Source organism: Rhipicephalus sanguineus, chromosome 1 (assembly GCF_013339695.2).
Source record: "Rhipicephalus sanguineus isolate Rsan-2018 chromosome 1, BIME_Rsan_1.4, whole genome shotgun sequence".
NCBI lineage: Eukaryota > Metazoa > Arthropoda > Arachnida > Ixodida > Ixodidae > Rhipicephalus > Rhipicephalus sanguineus.
Window position 1 is genome coordinate 95,035,858 of NC_051176.1, and position 22,831 is coordinate 95,058,688.

The window sequence follows — 22,831 nt, forward strand, 5'->3', positions numbered from 1 at the left end:
ATCTTTCTTCATTTTTCGGTCACGGACAACGCTGATTTTTCTGTCACAACCAACGACGCCGACATCGGCATTTCTGCCAAACGAGCTCTTTAACGCTATCGCGTTAATAAATGAATCACTGCATGTTTTGGTTAGACATGACATAGCAGCAACTTTATTAGAATGTTCCATCCTAGCCGATACGTGAGAAGGGAAAAACGCGAGTGTGTCATGAAGAGTAGGAATGTAATAATATATTTTATAAAATAACAATAGCGGAAAAGCTTAAGATTACAAGCAGGAGACGGCATTTCGAGTGAGTCCTTCATGGCGGTAATGTTTGCGTGTCGGCTGTAGTTATGAAGAATGAAGCGAGCAGAATTATTTTGGATTAATTTAGGTGCATTTATTAGACCTGCTCAACTGGGATTCTTTAACGCAGCAGCATATCCTAGTTGTACCCGAATATAGACTGGAGCACGACGGAGCCCTTCGTTCACCTCCTCCATAGCTCTCTCGATTCTGACTGCCTACGCCAGTGGTGTTTTAAGTGGCGTAGCGAGGAATTGTTTTTTTTTTATTTCGAAAGGAACGCGCTCTTGAATGTGAAGTTGGGGCTGGGCAGGTGGATGTGTCACGTGTCGTTTTGTGAGAGACCGAAATTTGGGGAGGGGCATGTGCCTGGGTGGTGCCACTGACTTACTGTTATCGCAGCAATGAAGAAAAGAAGGTGACCTTTAAGGTCGAAGGTCGCAGGTTCGGTCCCTGCCGGCGGCAAGTTATCTTTTCGTCCACTTTACTTTCTTCACATTTATATCGTAATTACTGGAAATAACACCCCCTATACTTTCCTTGTCATTATTGTCTGTTAGTTCTCATTAATATTATTATCGCAGCAGTCATATCCTTTCTTTCCATTAGGGCATGCGATGCTCTAGTTCAAAAATCACTCTCATAACGTCACCAAAGTTTGAGCGCAAATAATCCTACGGCCCTACAATACGGTAGGGCTCCCGTTCCTTATGACATAGGGTAGGCGTTTCGAGGTATAACGTCAAAATTGAAACTGATTAACGATGCTAGCATTAATTACACGTCACGCTAGATCATTTACGATCCAATTTCGTGACCTAACCATTAATGCATAAAAGTCACAAGCAGAAATTTACCCGTCAGCAGTCAACGGACCTTGATCTTTCTTGATGGTTTAGGTTGGTCACCGAGACAATTATTCTGTGCGCCAAGTTTTGTCTAAGAAGATAAAGTGGTGCATCCCTATTGAAACATTCCATATGACATTCCAGTGTTTTCGTATGTTTTCGTATGCAATCGATATAGGGTCCATTAGTTCTCTATATATTTGCCTATATTTCCGTAAGAATCTTACGGAAACATATGGAATTATTGCAATTGCATACGGAAGGTTTTATTAAGGATACTCAAAATAATATGGTTCTCACGTACCAGAGAGTTTTTCTATTTTGTTTACCTGTGTTGACGAGCGCTTGAAGTTCAGTCTCATTGCAGTCGTTTAACACACATATACCTATGCGAACACCGGACAGCATCTCGTCCGTGAAGTAGTCCTTGAACTCGGCTAGCTGTAATATAGAATAGACAGATAAAACAAGGTAGATAATGTTGCAGAGTGATCAAATACCAATGATCATTAACTGGTTCTTAAAGCTTATACATTGCTTATCAGTGCTAGAGTTACTTTTGTTTCGCTAGTCAATTTTACAGCCTTTCTCTTAAAGGGGCCCTGCAACACTTTTTAGCAGGTAAGAAAACGCTGCCCATTGGTATAGTCGAGGCTCCTGAGAACACGCGAGCCAAACAATATAGCGCAGCACGCGGCCTGGTATTTACAATTCATTCTCAAGCTCAGCTAAAAATCGTTCCCTCTTCTCTCGACAAATGACGCCATAAACCCAAATGACCGTGTCATAAACCAAAAGTCCACGGTCATTGGCTGATTTGAGCATCGTGAGCTGCATAGTCACTGCGGCTGCCGTGGAGTGCCGCCACGTGTCCGCGGGTGTGCTCGCGATGACACTGAAAGTAAGCCACGCGTTCGAAGAAAAAAAAAAAGAAAAGAAAGTGCTCAAGCTCATTATCCGCGCTGACGGATAATCTTGCCCCCTTGTCGTATTACCCCCACCCCCTGCGTAGCTTTGAGCGCGCTCGCTGATACGAAAAGAGAGAGAAAGCGCTTGCAGCGTGCGACATATCCCTGTAACTCCGCTCGTACTTGACGGATTCCGGAAATTTTTGCAGCAGTCGATTCGTGAGGCAATACACTCCTTTAGTGAAGTCATTTGATGATTACTCAGAAGAGTGTTGCAGGGCCGCTTTAAGATTGCAGGCCAAGAAATTGCAGTCCTGGTCGTTCGATCGTGGCAGTAGCACAGGTACACAAATTATAATGGCTGTTAAGTTGCTGATAGCAGGGACGTTTTTGCTGGTAGGATTATTTCATCAAAGAAACATCCCCTTTGACGAATGAGAAATGAACTGGTTAATTAAAATTTATTCGCTTATACGATTCAGCAGTCAAGAAACATGATGCGAGTAGGGATGCAGAACTATCGGTAAATTGACTATCGATAGCATCGATAGCTTTTTTGAAACTATCGATAGTACTTCTATCAATAAACTATCTATAGTATTATCGATAGTACAGTGGATAATATGATCAGTAGTAACAATAATATTATCGATAGGGCTGTGAATAATTATGCTGTTGTTGACCAGATATTGCCACAACATTCGCAATAACCTATTATCAGCAATAATCAGTTCGCTTAATTTGTGTGCATTTTTTTTACAGCAGAGCTGTTATGGTAGATGTTTACTGTGTGTCTTTGTGATGAGTGAGTGCGCGAACAATGTGAGCGTGGTGTATTCAGTGCTGTGTCTTGGTGATGGTGGCGCAAGGGCTCCAAACGCGGTGGGTGACGCTATAGAAGCACCGCGCAACGGACACGTGCGACACATCAAAAAGGAAGACATCGGCGGGGCATGGGACGTGTGGTCGCCGCCAACGCAAGCGCCTACCAACAACGAGACCGCCGCTCACGTCCACTCAAGCATCACTACAACTGGTGACTGTTTTCGTTTTTGGAACGTTCTGCGGAGCTTTGATAAGTCTTAGTGCACCGGTCGCTATATCGTTAACCTAGACTGAGCTTTAGTCTATTTGTTTCAGTTACTTGTATTTTTTTCCTTCTCTTTTTCGTGTGTGATAAAGTTTTTTTTGTGTGCGTATTTAAAATGGCTCCTTCCTTTCCCGGTCAGAGGCCTTGGCTCAATTGAAAGAAACCGCAACCCACAAAACCTGCATAACAGTCTTAGATAGAAAATTATCGCCATCATGAACCGGCACGCGCTTAATGACCGCCCAAGCATTCTGTACAGATGTTTAACAAGAGAAGCTGAAACTCGCGCACCAGCTCTGCAGTGACCCAGCCTTGCACGACTTAGTGCGAGCTGCGCTAATTTTTGCGAAATAAATAAATTATTTCCGCTGTGAAACTGCCGTCATATATCCATCAATGAATTCAGATTCAAAATTAACCAGTTACACCGTACAATTAACAAGCTTAGTTCTTAATACCTTTATCTTGAAATCACAAATTGCAATACAAATTTGAAGCCTCGCAGTTCCGCCACATGTAACGGCTTCCTTTCCGCTACAGAGGAGCACTTCATCTTAATTATCATGTGTCAGCCAAGCATTCTGGTAAAGGAATACAATCAAGTCAACTTTATTACCCTTTAGCTTGCTCCTCCGGCTTCACCGTACACCACGCAGGGGTTGAGAGACCAAGATTACGCTCTGTACCGGAGCACGGCGGTGCCAGCTCTGTGCAGCGCGAAAGAAGACGCTAACAGTCGTGTGGTTCGTGATTGCCGGTTTTCTGCCTCAGCCAGCTGGCCTAATCCACGCTTTTGTCAAGTGTAACAATAAGTATCTGTAGGATAACACGCTTGTTGCAGCTGCAATGGGTTCGCGTGAGTGATATTATACTATATCGATCGCACTATCGATAACGCTATCCATATTTTTCCTTACCATCGATAGTGATTCAGCTATCGATAGTACTGATAGCACCATCGATAGTTCTCCGTCACTAGATGCGAGCCACCGACACGGTGTTATGGATATTGTTTCCACCTAAAATAGGACAAATCGCCGCCGAGGCGGTACAGTGGTTAGGGATCTCGGCTGCTGAGCCCAAAGCCGCGCGTTCGATCCCGGCCGCGGTAGTCGCATTTTGATGGAGGCGAAATGCTTGAGCCCCTTGTACTTAAATTTAGGGGCACGTTAAAGAACCATGTTAGAGGGAGGGGGGTCGCTATATACACATATTATATATACACGCACGCGAAATAAAGACATTTCGGGTGGGAAAAGTTGAACGCACCAGCCCCCCCCTCCCTCCCTCGTCTGGCAGCGCCGATGGCCGGCAGCGTCAGCAGAATGCTAGCCAAATTCTCGCCTCCATTCGCGAAACTTCGTCCCTCCGTCGTAGGTGGCCTCGATACAACCACTGTCTTCAGAAGGGCGAGATACCCCAACAATTGAAAGTAGCCAAGGTAATCTTCATCCTTAAGCCAATAAACCTATTCATATTGCTAACTTCCGTCCGATGTCGCTTACTTCATGCATAGGGAAGACCACGGAGCACGTCATCCACCTGCGTCTCACCAAATACATCGAAAATAATCACTTCTTCCCTTCGGAGATGACTGGCTTTCGCAATTCTCTTTCTTGTCAGGATGTCATGCTAAGAATCAAACAAGACATTGTTCAACCGAGCGACGCACGTGACACACAAGCACTGCTCGGCCTAGACCTCAAGGGAGCTTTCAACAATGTGTCCCACTGAGCCATTCTGCGCGAACTTAACAGTATAAACTGCGGAGAGCAAATCTGTCACTATATACGCAGCTTCCTCACGAATCGCACTGCGACGCTCCAGTTAGGCAGCGAACAGTCTGGCCAAATAAGCTTAGGAAGCACTGGTACACCCCATGGTGCAGTGCTTTCCCCTATCCTTTTCAATTTGGCTATGCACCCTTTAGTTCTTACATTAAAGAAGATCCCGGACCTCAGATTTGCATTGTACGCGGACGATATTGCGCTGTGGATGACTGGTGGGTCTGATGGGCACATTCAAGACACCCTGCAAACGGCAATTGACGAGATTGAGCAATTAGGCCACGAGTTGAATCTCCGGTGCTCCCCTACGAAATCAGAGCTTCTCCTTCTGCCTCCTACTAGACGCTTGAAGACGTCGCCCCCGAATGTTCAATTCACAGTTGAAGGACACCCTATACCCCAGGTAGATATAATTAGAGTCCTAGGGCTGTACCTTCAACGCAACCGAGCAAATCACCATGCTCTAAAAACACTACAAACAACAGTGGATAATACGCTCCGCCTCATAGGGCGAATCTCCAACAAACACGGAGGGCTTCGAGAGAAGGAGCTGATTCAGCTCATCCAGGCTTTTGTCTTAAGCAAAATCACCTTTGCGCTACAATATCTGTCGCTCTCTAGGAAGGAAGAGGAAACTGTAAATTGTTTGATCCGCAAGATATACAAAGCCGCTCTTGGTGTTCCAATTAGAGCATCCACCTAAGGAATTATGGCCACAAGCACAATCAATACCCTTCAAGAATTAACTGAGACTCATTTATCATCCCAGTACCACAGACTTACCACCACTGAAACTGGCCGTGACATCCTGAGACAGCTCCACTACGCTACGCCGTTCAACGAGAACAAACGACATCAACATCCTCCGAACATACACGATCAGTACAACATCCAACCATTACCGAGAAACATGCACCCCGCATTTCATATCGAACGACGGAAAGTCCGAGCCAAGAAGCTAGAACGCAGCTATGAGCAAGCAGAAGGAGTCTACTATGTTGACGCCGCGGCATACACCACTAAACACCGCTATGTCCTAGAGGTCGCAAGAACTGTTGTTACGAGTCTCGTCGACTCGCAAGAACGCGGTCCTCGACACGACTCGACAGGACGAGTCGATTCACCGCACAACCTCTGCCTATTCTCCTTGCGTCAAACTCTGATTGCGTAGAGTGGCAATTGTGATAGCGAGAAGTGAAGCCCTATTATACATAGTCCTTTATCTGCATGGACAACACTACACAAACACCGATGCTCGCAGCAAAGCACCGCGCACACAGGTAGCTTAGGTTGGCCGATTAAAACTTAATACTACCGTAAAGTTTAGCAAGCGCCTCAGGAGCTGGGAATTTTCGTAGCGTGTCTTCATGGCGGCTAATGGCGGTACCCTTGCGGTCGGTAATTTTAATTCATAGCGAGCTTTTCCTCTAGAGTCCATACTAACTGTTGGGCTGTTGTGGTTGGCGCTCTTTCGGCACAGATTTTCTGGTGTCTGTAGTAGAACTACAGTGTATAGTAAGTGTTGTTTTTCCTTGCGTATTAAAAGGAATGAATATTCGACCACTTTAACGCGTAACTTTTCGATTCTAATACGGATCGAATGCTACGAACACTTCTAATCATATTTAAATTTCAGAATTAGGATATTCGAACACTCTAAATCCAGGAGTTTAAATATGATGACTGGAATCCCTATTGAAACAAGCTGTCTTATAGCCGTTTTGTTCTATGAAGTTTTACTGCATCTGTTGCAGTCATGAGTTTCGGCTCTCTCCTTCTGATAGTTTATTTCGGCGTTAACGACTCTTTCTCTACATTGCAGTCTTGCCTTCACTTGTAACGACTTATGTTGCACCAATCACATCCCTGCTTTTTTTCGACCAATATTCCGGAAGTGTTTTGCTTGTATCAAACGCTCACCATTTATTACTTTCATCCACTTTGAAACCCAGTGCCTCTGAAAGATGCATGCCTTCCACGGGTCATGTTGGGCGAGCATACTGGCATTCCCTTACCGCAACTTGAGTAGTTTTCGGATTTTTCTGGCAACAGACACACTGCCTCCTCCTGTTGTGAATATTTACACCGGCATATTTTCGTACTTAGACAGCCAGTTCAATGCTTCGAATAGCAAGACGCTGTCCCTCGTGTTATCATAGATATTTTCCCTTTCATTTTCAATTTCTTTGCTTGCGTATCCTTGTAAATCTCCATGGTTTTTCTTGTTTCCATCTTTCGCACCCACTTTGTAGTTCACAGTTCATGTAACATTATTTTTTATGACCCCTCGTTATTTATATACACCTTTTTTATTTTCAAATATCCTGTATGTGGTCGTCAAGTTCCTTGATCTTTTTCTCCATCCCGTGTGCCCGCGTTTTAGGTACAGGCGTTCGTGCCCCCTAGCAAGCCATTTCTTTTTATCCACATTCCAGCGTCTTTCTTCAAAACTAATCAGGCTGAAAAACAATTTGGAGGAAACAACTTGATTAGGGAGGAAACAACTTTATTCTGAAAACCAATTTGCTCGCAGCGAATTACCTACTAGCGCCGCCTATCGAGTAGAATTTCAACTACGTCAGCTGCAGCCACAAGTTTATGGCACCAGGAGGAGCCTACTTTGCGGTAGCGGTTTAGCCCGGTTTTAGCTGCTGCATGATTTGAAATCATTCAAGCGGGGCTCGCAATAATGACCTCTAATTTTATTTTTCCATTTTTACTTTTTTATTGGGGATCTAAAGGAGTGGCCGATCTCAGTGAGAGCGGCTGCGCAGCTTTATCAGGTCTTGAAAAGGAGAGAAAATGCGGCCCCAGGTTGACTCATCAAAGATTTCATTTGTTTTTCCGACGAAAAAAGCAAAAAAAAAAAAAAGCTGTTAGCGCAGTTTTTGATGACTGTGCTACGTGTATATAATAAATTTACTGTACCATTGTATATTTTTATTTCTGCGAACAAGAACTAGACCGGATCAAAATGGATAACGTTGAGCCCGAACACGTATCTTTTCCGGCTCGACGCTTTAGAGGTTCAAAAAAATCTAAGCTTACGTTCTTGTGACCAGAAAAATTGAACGAGTCATTCTACAATGACGAGGCGTAAGTGCACAATGCTCACAAAACTCACCCTTGGGTGGCCTATCCGAAAAGAAGAAACCAGCTCGCGCGTCAATTCAGGATCCTTCGTGAGCCGCAGCCGGAGGTTGCAGTACTGTGCGCGCAGGGTCTCGTGACCGGACACTGGGTCATGTAGAACAGTCTCGATGCACTCATCGAACGCTCCCGGATCGGAGGTCGTAGCTTGCAAGAGCCCGTTAGGGTACTTGCCGGAAGCGTCGAACACTGCGCAAATGAATGAATATGTTCTTTAACGTTCGCCTAAATCTAAGCACACGGACCTGTAGTATTTCGCCATCATCAAAATTTTCATCGAACCCACGACTTCCGGGTTAGCAGCCGAGCGAAAAAATGCTTTAGGAGAAATACGATGAAAGGTTTGAGTTTTCGTTCAAAATGTGGGCTATCTTCCACGGTAACAAACTCAATGATCCACCATGTCACAAAAGGATTTTAAAGTCTCGATTCAATAGCTTTAGCGTCATGCTCCCCAGGACATGTGACTTCTGGCGTACAGGTCACTAATTAGGCCTAAATTTGAATATGCTTCACCAGTCTGGGACCCATATCAAAAATGTCTCATCAACACGCTTGAGTATTTTCAAAACTGCTCTGCAAAATGCATTCATTCATCCTACTCATATGGCGAAAGCATATCTGCCCTAAAAGAAAAGTCTAAGTTACAGTCGCTCTTGCACCGCTGTACCATAGCCAGCCTTGGCCTTTTTCTACAGTTCACTTAACTGCATGCCGTACATCCCCCCACCCGAAAGAATATCAGAACGCACTGGTCATCCACTCCAAGTTTTAAAGCCACGCTCGCACACAACTATGACTTCTATGCTTCATTTTTCTCTCCAAAAGCGTCAGATTGGAATGACCTTTCCCCCACATGTTGTACCTACAAATAATCACCATATGTTCATTGCTGATTTGTCTTCTGTTTTGCCAAATAATTGTCATTAATCGCAGAAACTCATCACTTAACGCGTGTATTTATTTGTACAGTATTTAATGTTTGTTAGTGTTGTATTTAATTGTACAGTCTTATTTTTGTTCCGAGTTTTCCTTGCGTTCAGTTGACACATGCTGTTGTTTCTTCTAATTTTCCATATTAATGAACCTTTCTTCTACAAATTCCTTAGTTAACACGTATTTTTGTTCGCACAGTGTGTCAGCCTTTTTTCTAAAGTTACAGTGGTTTATATTTTGAATTACACATTGCATGATGTTCCCCACCCTTTATGTAACAACCCTATAAACGGGGCCTTCAAGGAAGATAAACTGAACTGAGCTGAACTAATACGAGAGAAAATGCTAAAAAAATTGTTTCTTAAATGGAAATACTACCTTTTGATATGTTAGGACAATAAAACACTCCGGTTGCCGTACACGAGGTCGTTTAACACTACCATTTCATCTGTATATTCGCATTTTTTTTATTGGCGCGCCTAACTAGACCCATCACTTTTTCTTTTTAACGACGACTGCAGTTTACTGAAGTGAAAGTATGGAACCAGATACCACGAAAAAAAAAAAGGTTTTCAAATGTGCTTAAAAGATACCTGCCTAATAAAGACGGCTGTGCTACCTTTCAATAGAAAACATCTAAAGGACTTTCAGCTGTATCTTTAGGGACAACCTTTGAATATGGTAAAGCAACACACGTTTCTGGGTATTACTCTCGACAGACAACTCTCTTGGAATGGTCATGTAAAATCCTTTGAAGAACAAGTACACGCAGTAATTACTGTTCTTCGACGTGTTGCAGGCACAACATGGGCTGGGTCAGCGTCCTCACTACTGAGAGTACATAACGCACTGATAAAACAAAATATCGCATATTGCTCACCAGTTATGCATGTACTCTCTCGTTCACCTGAAGAGCGGCTTCAGCGATTAATAGCCGAAAGTCTCAGACTGTGCTTAGGAGTTCCTCGAGCAACCTAGAGCGCCTTGGTAATTGCAGAGGCACGACACCCCCCGTTTGCTGTGATGAGAGCAGTAGAATTCTGCCGACACTACTTCCGTGTCCCAGTAAACCATAAAAACCACACCCTAGCAGTGGCACTAACTGAGAGAAACCAAGCTTTCATAAATACGATCACTGAGGAGCAGAAAAACCTCTTACCACGACATGAATTTTGGATCTCAGATGTGTCTTATCCACCATGCCGATTTGTAGCCCCTAATATTGAACTTTCTATTGAAGGAATCATTCGCCAGCGAGACATGTTTATGCTAGCAGCACATCAAATGGCATTATACCAGATAACCTTCAGGTATCCTGGTTATATACAAGTTTATACGGACGGTTCTTGTATCTTGTGTGAGTGTTTTTTTCCTTTTTATGCGAATGGACTATATATGAACTGCGCCTAGCTAATCTTTTGCGTATCTTTTTTTCTTTTCGTTGCTGTGACTTTCACGTGTACTATAACCTGTGAAAAGGAGTAGCCGGCGCTAGACAATAGTGCCGAAGTCTCCTGGACCCTATATAATAATAAAAAAAGCAGTTAAACAAAACGCTCACACACATTCTTTGCTTTGTTCTGCCTTTGCTTTTCACATCTTATAAGCCCAGTAGAGGCATCATTGACATGTATTTCATACTATTATATATTAGCTTTTTAGTGTAGGGCAGTTGCAGTGTGTGTAATATTATGCTAGATGCTGTACTCTATCATTGTGTAATCACTAATATGTTCTTTACCTTCATGTATTACTTTTTAATTATTAACACTCTCTTATATTGTTTCGTTGTCTTTCTCATCGGAACTTATCTGCCGTACCATGCTTGCATTCTGAAACACGATTTCTTCTTGCACTTACATATCTTAGTTTAGACACTCTGCTAGCCTATGGCTATGTGTATAGTCATTGTGCTCTATTTACATGTATTGCACTCAAAGGTGCGCGCAATAAATACATAAGCAAAAAAGTTGCTGCAGTTTGCAGTACTGGTGCAAGGCTAGAACCAACAGCGGAGCTAGTGTTCGGACTCCCAAGCAAGAAGCTGCCCTCCCAAGCCCGTGTCCCTACTCCGCTTAAACGACATTGGTTTGCCGGGAACATGTCACGTGACAAATGTTACGTGATTTCTTTGGCGGGAACATGTCACGCGACTAGTGTTACGTGATTTTGGCGGGAACATGTTACTTACTAGTGTTACGTGATTTTACGTCACGTTCCCTTGCTCTTCCTTTTTACTTCCTTCTCTCGCTTCCTCTTTCTTTTAATGTCTTTCTCTCTCTCACTCTATTTCTCTCTTTCGATTTCTTTCTATCTCTTTATTTCTCTCTCTCTCTGTACTCGTTCTCCCGCCCATTTCAGTTATTGCATTCCATGATAGTTTTTGCGAACGCTAAGCTATCATCCTAGTGTAAACAGCTGAGCTGTTTAAACTGCGCATCTGTTTATGCTCGGCGCTGCTGTTTAAACTGCGCCAAGCATGAACAGCTGCGCTGTTTAAAGACGGTATTAATTTTAGAGATGTCATAACCTCTACTGAAGACAGGACATAATTGAAAAAGAAACCAGGAATGTCATCAACTCAATTTGTTGTGTTCGTGTGAACGTAGTCCAACTACATCTCTATTTTCTCCCTCCTGTCCACAGACCAGGTCCTGATATATCTGTAGAAAGGCTTGTGATGACCATAACGCATTGAAACACCTCATAGGGCTTGACCGAAGTGCAGCGCCGTTCTTTAGGTTATGCCGTCTATTGCTAGCATCACAAAGTAGAAAGAAAAGACGGTTACAAGAATAACAAAGAAACCAGGTGTGCGTATGCATTCCATCTCGGTCGGCATTGTTTTTTTTACTTATTCCAAATCCTCTCTAAAAGCTTCTTAGCTTGAAACTACATTCCTAAATGTTTGGTATCGCTATCCAACAGGGCCCGCAGTTACTAATTCAGGTAAAAGAACAGAAATAATAGACAGCCCTAATTAAAAAAAAACTGCAGCCAGCCTCGAAAAAGAATCCTTATGACCATTCTCCTGCAAATAATCGTGCATGGAAAGAAATCTCTTAAACAGTATTACGGTTTGCAGCTGCTTCACGAGCGATATGAAATCGCCAGGACCACTGTTAATCAATGTCTGACGCCACTTTGTTCTCTTCAGCTGCTACAACCTTTCCGTCGTGGAATAAAAGAGAAGCTAAATGGCATAACTGACGTATAAAAGGCCTTACTTCGTACGTACAACCATGCAAAAAAAAACATTACCTACAACTGTTTCTTTAGGCACTAATCATGAAGTGCGATGGTAAAATTTATGAAATAACTATAGGCTACAGATTCCGGCACGGCTTTATGAAATGTTCTCTAGTTCACATACCCGTCATGGCAGCTTCGCAAGTTAAGTGTCGACCTGCTAAGCTCGAGGGCGGGGGTTCGATTTCTGGCCCAAGCGGCCGCATTTCGGTGGGGGCGAAATGCACTGAACACCCGTGTACTTGGATTTAGGTACGCGTTAAAGAATCCCAGGTGGTCGACTTTAATTCAAAGTCTCCCACTACGGCATGCCTCAGAATCATATCTCGTTCTGGCACGTAAGATCACAGTAATTACTATGATTATTATCTAGCTAACGTCTTTCTGTTACTCTAGAGTATCGTGAAGAGTCAGTAATGGAGTTTTGAGCAGCACGATTTAGAGCAGCCTCATTGTTTTTATTCCATGGTAGGCGGTCTTAACTAAACAGGACAGGAGCATAATGAGCCTGAGACCTAACTCTTAGCTTTAGCTGGATACAACTTAACAAGACCGGGGGGGCCCTGCCCAGACGACCGAAGCGCGACAACCGATCGCCTCCGCGACTACAGCAATAGTCCCGCTCATGCACTTGTCAATGTTCTCCAAGGGTGGGGTCACCGGCCGTCCGGCTTATAACGTCAGTCTGAAGTGCGCGCCCCTACATGTAAGTCGCATTAGCCATGTCAAGCTCAACGTGTCGTTCGCGTCTCGGTCATGTCTTAACAACTGATATGCAGGGAAAACAGGTTTTCGCTAAGGTTTATCCCTGTAAGTCCGCTACTTTAAAAGTTTCGAAAACAAGTTTTGCTTGCAAGCACGCATTCAGGCTTGCGTAGCATTCAACGTTGGCTCAGTCTGGAGCTTAGCAGCAACAGCAGAGAGAGAGAGAGAAAGAAAACTATGCGGCAGCTGCACAGGTTTCTTACTTTCTCGTTAAGCAGTGTGTAAATGAGACAAGGAGAACAAATAAAAAAAGTAAAAGAGTTCAGTATACTTACAACGAAATGCCCAAGGCTCCAAATTTCTCATGCCACGAGCCATATTCAATAGACCAGCGCTGCAAGTGGGCGACACTTCAGCTTGCACTAGTCTCCGCGAAGCAGCCGACCATGAACTGTCAAAAGCGTTGGCAACCATCTCACGCAGTTGGTCCATGAAGTTCTTCTGCGGGATCGGTACTGCTTTGTCCGTGGTGACGCCATCTTCATTTACCGCGAGGCAGCGCGACATTTGCACTCCACAGAGGGATGTTGCCACGGCCAGAACGACCGCTGGTGAAACCGACGCACGATAACCTTTTCTCAGGAACATTCCCGAACTCAGAAGTTTGCCACAAATGGCGACGAGCTGAACAATAAGTGCGTTCTAGTGCACTAGTTTCTCACCGTTACCGCTGTCTTTACTAATGGTACGCGGGCATTCATGAAGAGGTCAGCTGGACTTAAAGGGATCAGAAGGCATTGGCTGCCAGAAACCGAAAGGGAAGCGTAAGACGACACGAAGTCGTGACCGCCTGCTTTTAAGCAGCGTCAGAGTCTTTCGTGCGCACTAAAGCTCGCTTAATAGTGAGAAACGACCTATCAAGAAAGCTTTGGATAGATATTTTGCGAGGATGTTATATAGATTGATTAGAAAAGAGAGGAACGACCTTTGCCGATACCAGTCATCCTAAGGACGAGTGCTTCATCGGGTCAGGAACAGAGGCGAGTGACTGTGGAGGTGCGCCTATACTTGATCGCGATCCCTGGAACCCCTTCTCGCAGCAATGAATATTTTGCAAGTGCCGTAACGTTTGTTGCGCCCCTCGACGGTAAGGCGTCAAGGGAAGTGCAACATTGCGTGACTTGCCGCTTGAGCTGTCGATAATGTTCTCCCAAGTCATTATTTGACGTGCGTGTCTCCGTGGGTTTTTTCATGAAGTAAAGAAGAAATGGAAGCAGCAAAGCGTGTCACTTTTGTCGTTAAGCGCGTATTTAAGGCGTTTCCCCGTTGAAGAAAGCCTGGTACAGTCGAAGCGTGACAACGCCGCATCTATGTCCCTGATCCGAAAGTGCTGCTAAAGAAGTATACGTAGACGCACAACTTATTGAGAAATTTGGTGATATGACTGACGCCACTGAAAGCTATATAATGGAGCTTTGGGGTAAGACAGCTCGCCTAGTACGAATAATCTTGGACAGGCACATCTCCAGGCTTTCATTGGACTTCTGTCGTGCTGCGCGTGGTGCAGATGAAGAATGACGTCGGATCAGCTACGAGGGTCAAGAAATTGGGCGCGATGCTATGTGACGCTTGTATCAGTAGCTACTCGAACACAGCTGCTCCTCTTCATCCTTTACTTCAATAAAATGTCACGCTTAGCAAGCGCGGGTGACGCATATTTTTTTATACGCTTACTCTCAGTGTGGGCCTCTCTAGCTTTTAAATATCACGCTTGCTAAGCCTCAGTAGCACACTCCTGTCGTGCATTGCAAGCGTGTAAAAGGAATTTGCGACATCGTCGCTTGATGAAAAGTGGGCCGATCCCGGAGGCACTACAAAACCACGTGAGGTACAGAAAGCTTCCAATGGCTCAGATCCCGGAGGTACTGTAAAACCACGTTGCCTGCGTAAAGCATTCCGGGGCAGGCGGGACAATCAATACAATCGACTGAGAAGCAAGAGAAGATAACTTTCGCTTCGAATGGTCTGAGGCAAATGAATAAGGGACGGTGTTGTGATGACTATAAGATGACAAGCAGTAACGAAAATTAGTACCTTAGCGCAAAGGACACTAAACACGAAATATTTACGCAACAAAACATAATCAACTACAACAGTTTTTATTTTCAATTAGCCAACTTCTAGACACTTTTTCCGTATTCTTTTTTCTTTTTAAGGCGAAAGTCATAGATGCCTCATCAAACGACAAAATTTACCTTCGGCGTAGGCGGCGTCCGGCGGCGTCCCACATCGCGGCGTCCGAGTGATGCAAAAAATCATCACGTGATGACGTCAGCATATGATATCACAGATAGCCCAAATTTTTTACCTCATCGTGACGACACTACGACGTTACGTAACGTGACGTCACACAATGACGTCATCAGATGACATCTTCGCTTGCTCAAAGGTGGGCCGGTCATGGCAGCTGAGCTGCCGAAAGCTTGCCGTGCCACCTGTTCTTGAGGCAGTAAGTAAACCACGTTCGGTGCAGAAATAAATAGGAGGGGGGCGGGGGATGTTCAATACCTCGACTGGGAAGAAAAAAAAAGAAGATAGCTTTCACTTTTCCAGTCATCACAGATGAATGCATGAAGGACCCTGTGGGTTTTATTGAAGTCGATCTATTGATTGCCGCTGTTTCTTGTTGAAATTACGGTGCAAACACTCCTTAGAAAAATAAACATACCTTATTTGCTAGAAAGTAAGGTAAAATATAGCTTATACTTTGCGTGCTCTCTAATAAATTAAAACGACAAGCCTCATTGGTTTTAAGAAATTAATATTTCTTGTACAAAGGGATAAGGGGTAAATTTTGTAGGTGTCCAGTGTGTATCTTTCAAGTATGCAAATGACTTTATTTTGCGTTTTTATTAGCCTTTGATAGTTTATTTCGTGAATATGTTCCCGAAACTAAAATGTAGCAGCATCATGGGTCGGCAAACTCACTCATGAGTCGACTCACTCAGACTCACTCAGACCCCGATTGGGTCGTGGGTCTGAGTCCGAGTGAGTCCGTCTAAAGAAAATTTTAGTGAGTCTGAGTACGAGGGAGTCCGGTTGAAGAAAATATTCTTGAGTCTGAGTCTGAATTAGCCCTAAGCACAAAATATATTTCTTGAGTGAGTCTGAGCGAGCTCCACCTTCTATTGCCTACCTATTGTCCTATCTACTGATCTTCAGCCTTATTGTCAGTCTTATACCGGTTTACGTTTATACTCAAGTCTATTCACGCATGTGTCAACGCACGAGCGTTCATGCGCCACCTCAATATTAATTGATCAGAGGCGTGAGATGAGGGTGGGGGCGGGGGGGGGGGTTGCAATAACATCACCTCGCAAACTCTTTCGCGGGAAGTTCTTGATAAAAGATGTCGTGTAAGTCATGTATTTCATAAAAATGTCCTTACTGGTTTCAAACCACTAATAACACGTATTTGAAGGTACAAGATCAAAAGGCGTATCGCAGAGCACCGATTATGTGAGTTATTGGCGTTGAAAAGCATTGGCACCATGATCTAAAAGGCTAATTTTACGCTAACGGACTCATGAGTCGACTCACTCAGACTCAGGTCAAGCCGTGAGTCTGAATTTGAGTGAGTCCGGCTCAGTAATATGTTGGTGAGGCCTCACAGCAAAATATATTTCTTGAATGAGTCAGTGAGTTCCAATTTTCTTGCCGACCTATGAGTAGCATAATCTAAAATAAAACAGCGTGCGATAAAGCATTGCTTTTTTTTTAATTGCAAGGTGCCTGTTTGAATGAATTTGCGCAAGAACCCAACCACAATGCTTTCATCTTGTGTAAACTTGTCAATGTGCACATTTCGAGATATTTCTCTTGGAACTAAGCTCCCGAGAACGTTTGTTTTCATTCTTTCCTCTTGCCCAAAGTAATTCCGCAAAAAAATGTAAGTACGTCAAAATTCATTCCTTTGTTTATTTTTTTTTTCGCAACGACCACATATTTTGTTTTCTTCGCGTTAATTTGCAATTTTCTGATATACAGGGTATTTCAAGAAATGTGTCCAACCTTCTCAAAAAATCAGGAAATTGCAATATTTGATTGCCGCTTTCAGAATTGGTTTTTCTGTAGTGGCATGGATTTTAAGATGGTTAAAGAAATTATTTGTGACTGTAATTAAAAAAGTTAAATTAATTAACTTTTTTATTAGAGGAGTTAGGTGGTTGTGTCAAATGGAAGAATTGAAGTTCTTCATGCCAGAAACCCAACCCGACTTTGAGATTTCGAAGAAGTTGCATCTAGTAATAATTACGAATTAATGAAGTTCAACCAAATTCAATGGCGAAACCTAAACAGAAACATGAAAGAACGTAACTGCCATTATCTTCTGAGACGTCCAAAATGAGTGAATGACTTTTTCCGTAGCGCTACACATCTTAAGATGGTTAGAGACATGACTTGAGACAGTAATTAAGAAAGTTAAATTAATTAACGTTTTAATTAGTGGAGTTAGGTGACTGTGTCAAATTGGGGAATTGAATTTCTTCGCGCCAGAAACCCATCCCAACATTTAGATTTCGAAAAAGCGGCCTCTAGTAATAATTACGAAGTAATGAAATTCAACCGAATTCGATAGCTTTCGCTATTGAAAGCCGTTGCATTTGATGGAATTTCATTGCACCACAACAATTCCTAGAGGACGCGTTTTCGAAATCTCAAAGCTCGGATGGGTTCTTCGCATGAACTTCAATTCTCCCATTTGACACAATAACCTAACTCCACTAATTAAAAGGTTAATTAATGTAACTTTCCTAATTACTGTCCCAAATGATGTCCTTAACTACCTTAAGATTCCTGCCGCTACAGAAAAAGCAATTCTGAAATCCCCGAGCAAATATCGCATTTTCCTGATTTTTTGAGAAGGTTGGACACATTTCTTGAAACACCCTGTATAACAAAACGAATGCGACAGTTCTGAGTTGGTATTAACTGCATGTAAACCTTGAGCGTGGTACCTGTGAACGACATGTTGGTGTCGTCCGCATACATAACTAATTGTGAAGGCTGCGTAATATCTTTGAAGTCATTTATGTAAAGTATAAACGACTGTGTACTCAGTGTATGTAGTACTTATAGGGCTAGATCTCTGTTATACTTGTACCTCTGTGTTATTTTCATGATTTATGGACTTATAGACATCTATTTTTAATATATCTTCTTAACAACTTTAGAACAACGTCACGTACCCCACATTTATCTGGTTTCGTCAGTATTGAATTATGACGAACAAAATCAAATGGCTTTCCGGAGATTGACAAAATAGCGTTTATGAGCTAAGTTGAAAACTGCATAAAGCATCATGTAATACGTTGACTAAAGCATGCCTCGTTCATTCGCCCTTCGAAAGACATACTCATTTCCTCACGTTATTGCATGGTTGCCATTAAACTTCTCTAATATATTGTTCATTGGTATGTCGGATACTTTAGACACAACAGGGAGACCAGAAATAGCCCGGTGTCATCACCACATCGAACTTTCGCACTCCTTATTTTGCCATTCAGCTGATTCCTGAATTGACTGAGTCCAGTGAATATGCTCGCATTTTCAAAACTGAACGCTATTCTTCTCTCTGACCCTCTTAAAAAGCGTTTTGGTATTCCAAGGCTTTATTAGTTTTCTGTTTTCTCATTGCACTTGCCTCAGTGGAAATACCTGGTCATAGCGCAACATAAGAGTTTTCAAGAAGGCGCCGTAGACCTTATTCGGGTCATCGCCATTAATTGGGCACTCCCAGTTCGTGTTGCATACAAGTGAAAGGAATGACTCTAATGACTGCTCGTTAGTAATTCGGGTGACCATATGAATAAAAATAAAGCAGAATAAAGGAAGGTGGCCGCTGATATCGACTGTACAGATGCCGGCAATACTATTTGGGGGATTAAATGCAGTTATTTTGACAGCTGGGTGAAAAAAATTGTAGATGCCAAAATGGTGTCAGCCACAGTTTCTGGATGGACCTAAAATTTGGGGACCCGTTCGGTTCCTTCCTCAGGGGTTAACTATATCGGTTGTGGAAGCGGCGTGCTTCCATCTCTCCTCATTTCGAATCCTCTCTTCCATGGCGTCGCGAAGGCCGTATACTTATAAATAAGGCGAAGTTCCCAACGACCGACTAATTTTGCCGGGGTTGTTCTGAATGTGAAAATACTCGAGTAGAAGCCTCCTTCCCGCGTTCATTTCAGCGTCTATACAAAAGCACCGCCAAAATGGGTTACACGGTCACACACAGCGCTCGTCAAGAGCTAGCTCTGTGCTGCGCTTCCATTCCCCGCACGTCGTTTCTGTGTTGGCGTATTCCGTCATCGAAGCTCTTGTTCACCTACGTAACTGGCTGGACACTCAGAGCATGACACTTTGCAAACGACCCCCTCCTATTTTTTTCTTTAGAAGGTCGGTCTGTCGGCCTTGGCAGAGGCGAAGAAACTATGCCGCTTCCAAAAATGAGGCAGTCAACGCCTGAGGAATAGGCCCAATGGGTCCCGAAACTTCGGGTATATCTAAAAGTAAGAGGGGTGGAGGGGAGGTGTACATTCGTTCAGCAGATGTCAATTAATGTTCCGCTATATGATGTTAGATGGGTTGGATGGCTCGGTATCCGTATTCCTACTTGCATACGAGCTTACTAACGTGGACATTTCTTCTGATGACGCATCATCGGACAAGCTCTTTACGTTGACGTATCCCAAGGTTAAAAAAAGGAAGGTCGGTGTCATGAATTTCGGGAAATTCATGAAATTCACTTTGTTTCCGCTACACATCCATTAAATAGCTGCTATTATTGTTGGTGACCTACCCACCGCATGGCCTCTGAAATCTTAATTTGAGCGCCTATCAATCGCTTCTTATCGCGCAGGTTTTTTAATGTAAATTTCAATGCGCCCCTTCTACTCTGACGGACTAGCCCTTGTGCGAGTTATTTGCAATGTATGGCAAATTTTCAGCAGCTAATATCATATTCCTGTAAATAACGTGACGTCAAAGTGGTCGGAGAATGACTCGGACAACTGAATTATAGTTCATCTTGCTTATGATGACTTCATACTTTCACAACATAGTTCACAACTGCTGTGGTCGCCATTGGCCAGTCACCTTCTTTGATGGTACGTTCACTTTGTTATTCAGTCGGCCCTTCTTTCATGAGCGCCTCTCTTGCCTGTGAACTGATTTAGGCCTACTCTCACAGAACCAGACATGTTACCCCGCATATGTTGACCGGTCATGTTGCCTGAATGCACTTTATTCCGCAAGTCGTTAATAAATCGAAAACTGCTTTGAGATATCAGTTCGTGAAACGTGAAGTGCTCTTTTTTTGCCTCCACTAGATCATCATAGCTAACAACGTACCACATTTTCTAGTGGGATTATACACCACACCCAGTCAATCTTATCAAGCAGAAAACTCACTCTTAAATCCACTCACTCACACTCACAAAGATGCAGTCTGATTCCCAGCTCAACAAATTTTTGGTGAGCTTGAATCCGAGGGAGCCAGGATGAGTGGAATTATGGTTTGTCTCAGTCCGAGGAAACACGACTCGGTGAAATTCTGGTGGGTTTAAGTGTGAGTGAGCCTCACGCAAATTTTACAATTTGCAAGTATGCCTCTTGTTTTCCCTCCCTATGGTCAAGCCTGTATATTCCGAAATGCTGGAACGATCGAAGCGGCGCCGTTCGCTCCGTCGACGATAACTTCACTCGTCAGAAACCAGCGGGGCGACTCTAATGGCCTAGTGATGCTCATTCGTGGGCTTAAAAGCGGCCTTCAAAAGCACTTTCACTTACGTGACGTGGAAGCACGTCCAATTACCACCATCGCGACCTCGCTTAGCCAAACGTAGACTATGAATGCATGTGCAACCGAACGACGCCGGTGAGAAATATTAGATGCGAATGGGGCGCGACACACGGGAAACAATTTCGGTTGCGAAAAACCACTTCGTTCATTTGCTATAGTGCAAGCATTGCATGCCAGTTGTGGTTGAAAACCTGACATTGGTTATACGTTCGTTAATTATCCCAGTTCGCCCGTAAACTGGACATCAGATTTTTGTCTCGTGCAGGCGAAAGTACTCTTTCTTGATAAACCTCTCCGGCAATCATTATATATTTTGTATGCATACCTTAGCTTAGTTCCTTATTGCACACGCTAAAGAAAGTGGGAAGTAGATGTGGTTTTGATGTCGTTTTTACGACTACCAATAAGTTAGCTAAGATATGCACCACCGTGCAGAGAAATAATGGGCAGGTGAAGGACAAAAGAAGGACAGATGTTTGTTTCTTAAAACACGCCAATTTTACAGACTGACTGGTGTGGCATATAAAGTTCCTTTCAGCTGAGGCGGCATCTGCGACAATGGTCCGCAAGGTGTCCACCTTCTGCTAGCGCCTGCGCTACCGCTCGATGCTCGCGCAACCTCATGTTTATGCACCGGCCACTTTGACCGACATAACAACGACCACAAGACAGCGGAATCCTGTATATCACTGCGATTTCGAATAATCCAGTTTTTTTTTTTTTTTTGTATGGGCAGAAACTCGTGCCCTTAAAGTGAAGCGAATTACAGAGTGGTCGCTTATTGCTGGTAATTGTGTTAAGGAGAAAACTAGGACCGGCGTCGTATTAAGTCTAAAATGTCAGCGAAAGTGGGGATTACGCATTAGGAGTAGTGAACAAGCTTACTTAAGCTGAGGAAGCTGCAAGCTAAAAATTCTTGGCTTTCAGCTAAGCTGTGCTTTAGAAAAACCGTGTCTCCTTCCGACACAATGAGAATGGGGAGAGGCGATTTAGGGTATCCGACGAAAAGCTGATCGACAACATCGTGCAGGTGATTACAGAAGCACAGTGATGTAGTTGGTGAGCTATAGCAGACACAATAAATTACTTCGCCAGAATAAATGAGCACGCGTACACAAACAAGCTGATGTCAGGCAAGAACTGGACTAACATGAGAAGCAAGAGTTGACGGCAGGGCTGGGCAAATATACTTTGAAATTGTATCGAGATACGATACAAGATAATCAGGCAAAAATTATTTGAGATACAGATACAAGATTCCACAACACTGATTGTATCCGATACGATACATTCGATTTGTATCTTAAGATACTTCGATACATTCGGCCGAACCTGCGACCTTCGAATAACGCGTCCGATGCTCTACCAACTGAGCTACCGCGGCGGCCATCCCCCCGCCCATTTTATAGGGTATATATGTACATTAGCTCAGTTGGTAGAGCATCGGACGCGTTATTCGAAGGTCGCAGGTTCGGTCCCTGCCCGCGGCAAGTCATCTTTTCGTCCACTTTTCTTTCTTCACATTTACGTTACATTTACTACTAATAACACCCCCTATACTTTCCTTGGCATTATTGTCTGTTAGTACTCATTGATATTGTGTATAACAAAGAAAAACGAGCCCTTAAAAAAAAGTAACACTTCTTTCCTTCATTCATAGCGAGGGTCTCGTTCTGGCAGACTTGATGCTTTCAGGTAGTATGCGAGGGATTATGGGTCAGCTGCCAGCTCGTAATAAGTTCACGTGCTACGTGACGCCAACAGGCAGAAAAAGAGTGTTCCCCACTCGCCGTCAAGTCTTTTCTTTTAGTGGGTGGAGATGAAGACAACGTGTTGATTGGACTGCCCTGGACTTGATCGTTTTCTCCATCAGGGAATCCTGGGAAGGCCCAGGCTGTATAACGCGAGCGTGGAGACGCTCCAACCGCGCTACGATGCTACCACACGCTACCAAATCGTCATGTAAAGAAACGTTCCTGTTATCAGCTCCGGCTCCTGAACTCTGC

At 43.6% G+C, this 22,831-nt stretch overlaps 1 protein-coding gene across 1 annotated transcript in view; it reads right to left on the minus strand.

Moving 5' to 3' along the window:
* Positions 1 to 14,059, minus strand: part of LOC119394226 (nose resistant to fluoxetine protein 6) — a 48,279-nt gene extending 34,220 nt beyond the window's left edge. Inside the window, exons 1-3 of the mRNA XM_037661516.2 lie at positions 13,300 to 14,059; positions 8,049 to 8,263; positions 1,469 to 1,580 (exon numbers count right to left, since the gene is read on the minus strand). Of these exons, the coding sequence (XP_037517444.2) occupies positions 1,469 to 1,580; positions 8,049 to 8,263; positions 13,300 to 13,612 (640 nt within the window). The 5' untranslated portion in view covers positions 13,613 to 14,059. The remainder of the gene's footprint in view (positions 1 to 1,468; positions 1,581 to 8,048; positions 8,264 to 13,299) is intronic.
* Between the last annotated feature and the right edge of the window lie 8,772 nt (positions 14,060 to 22,831).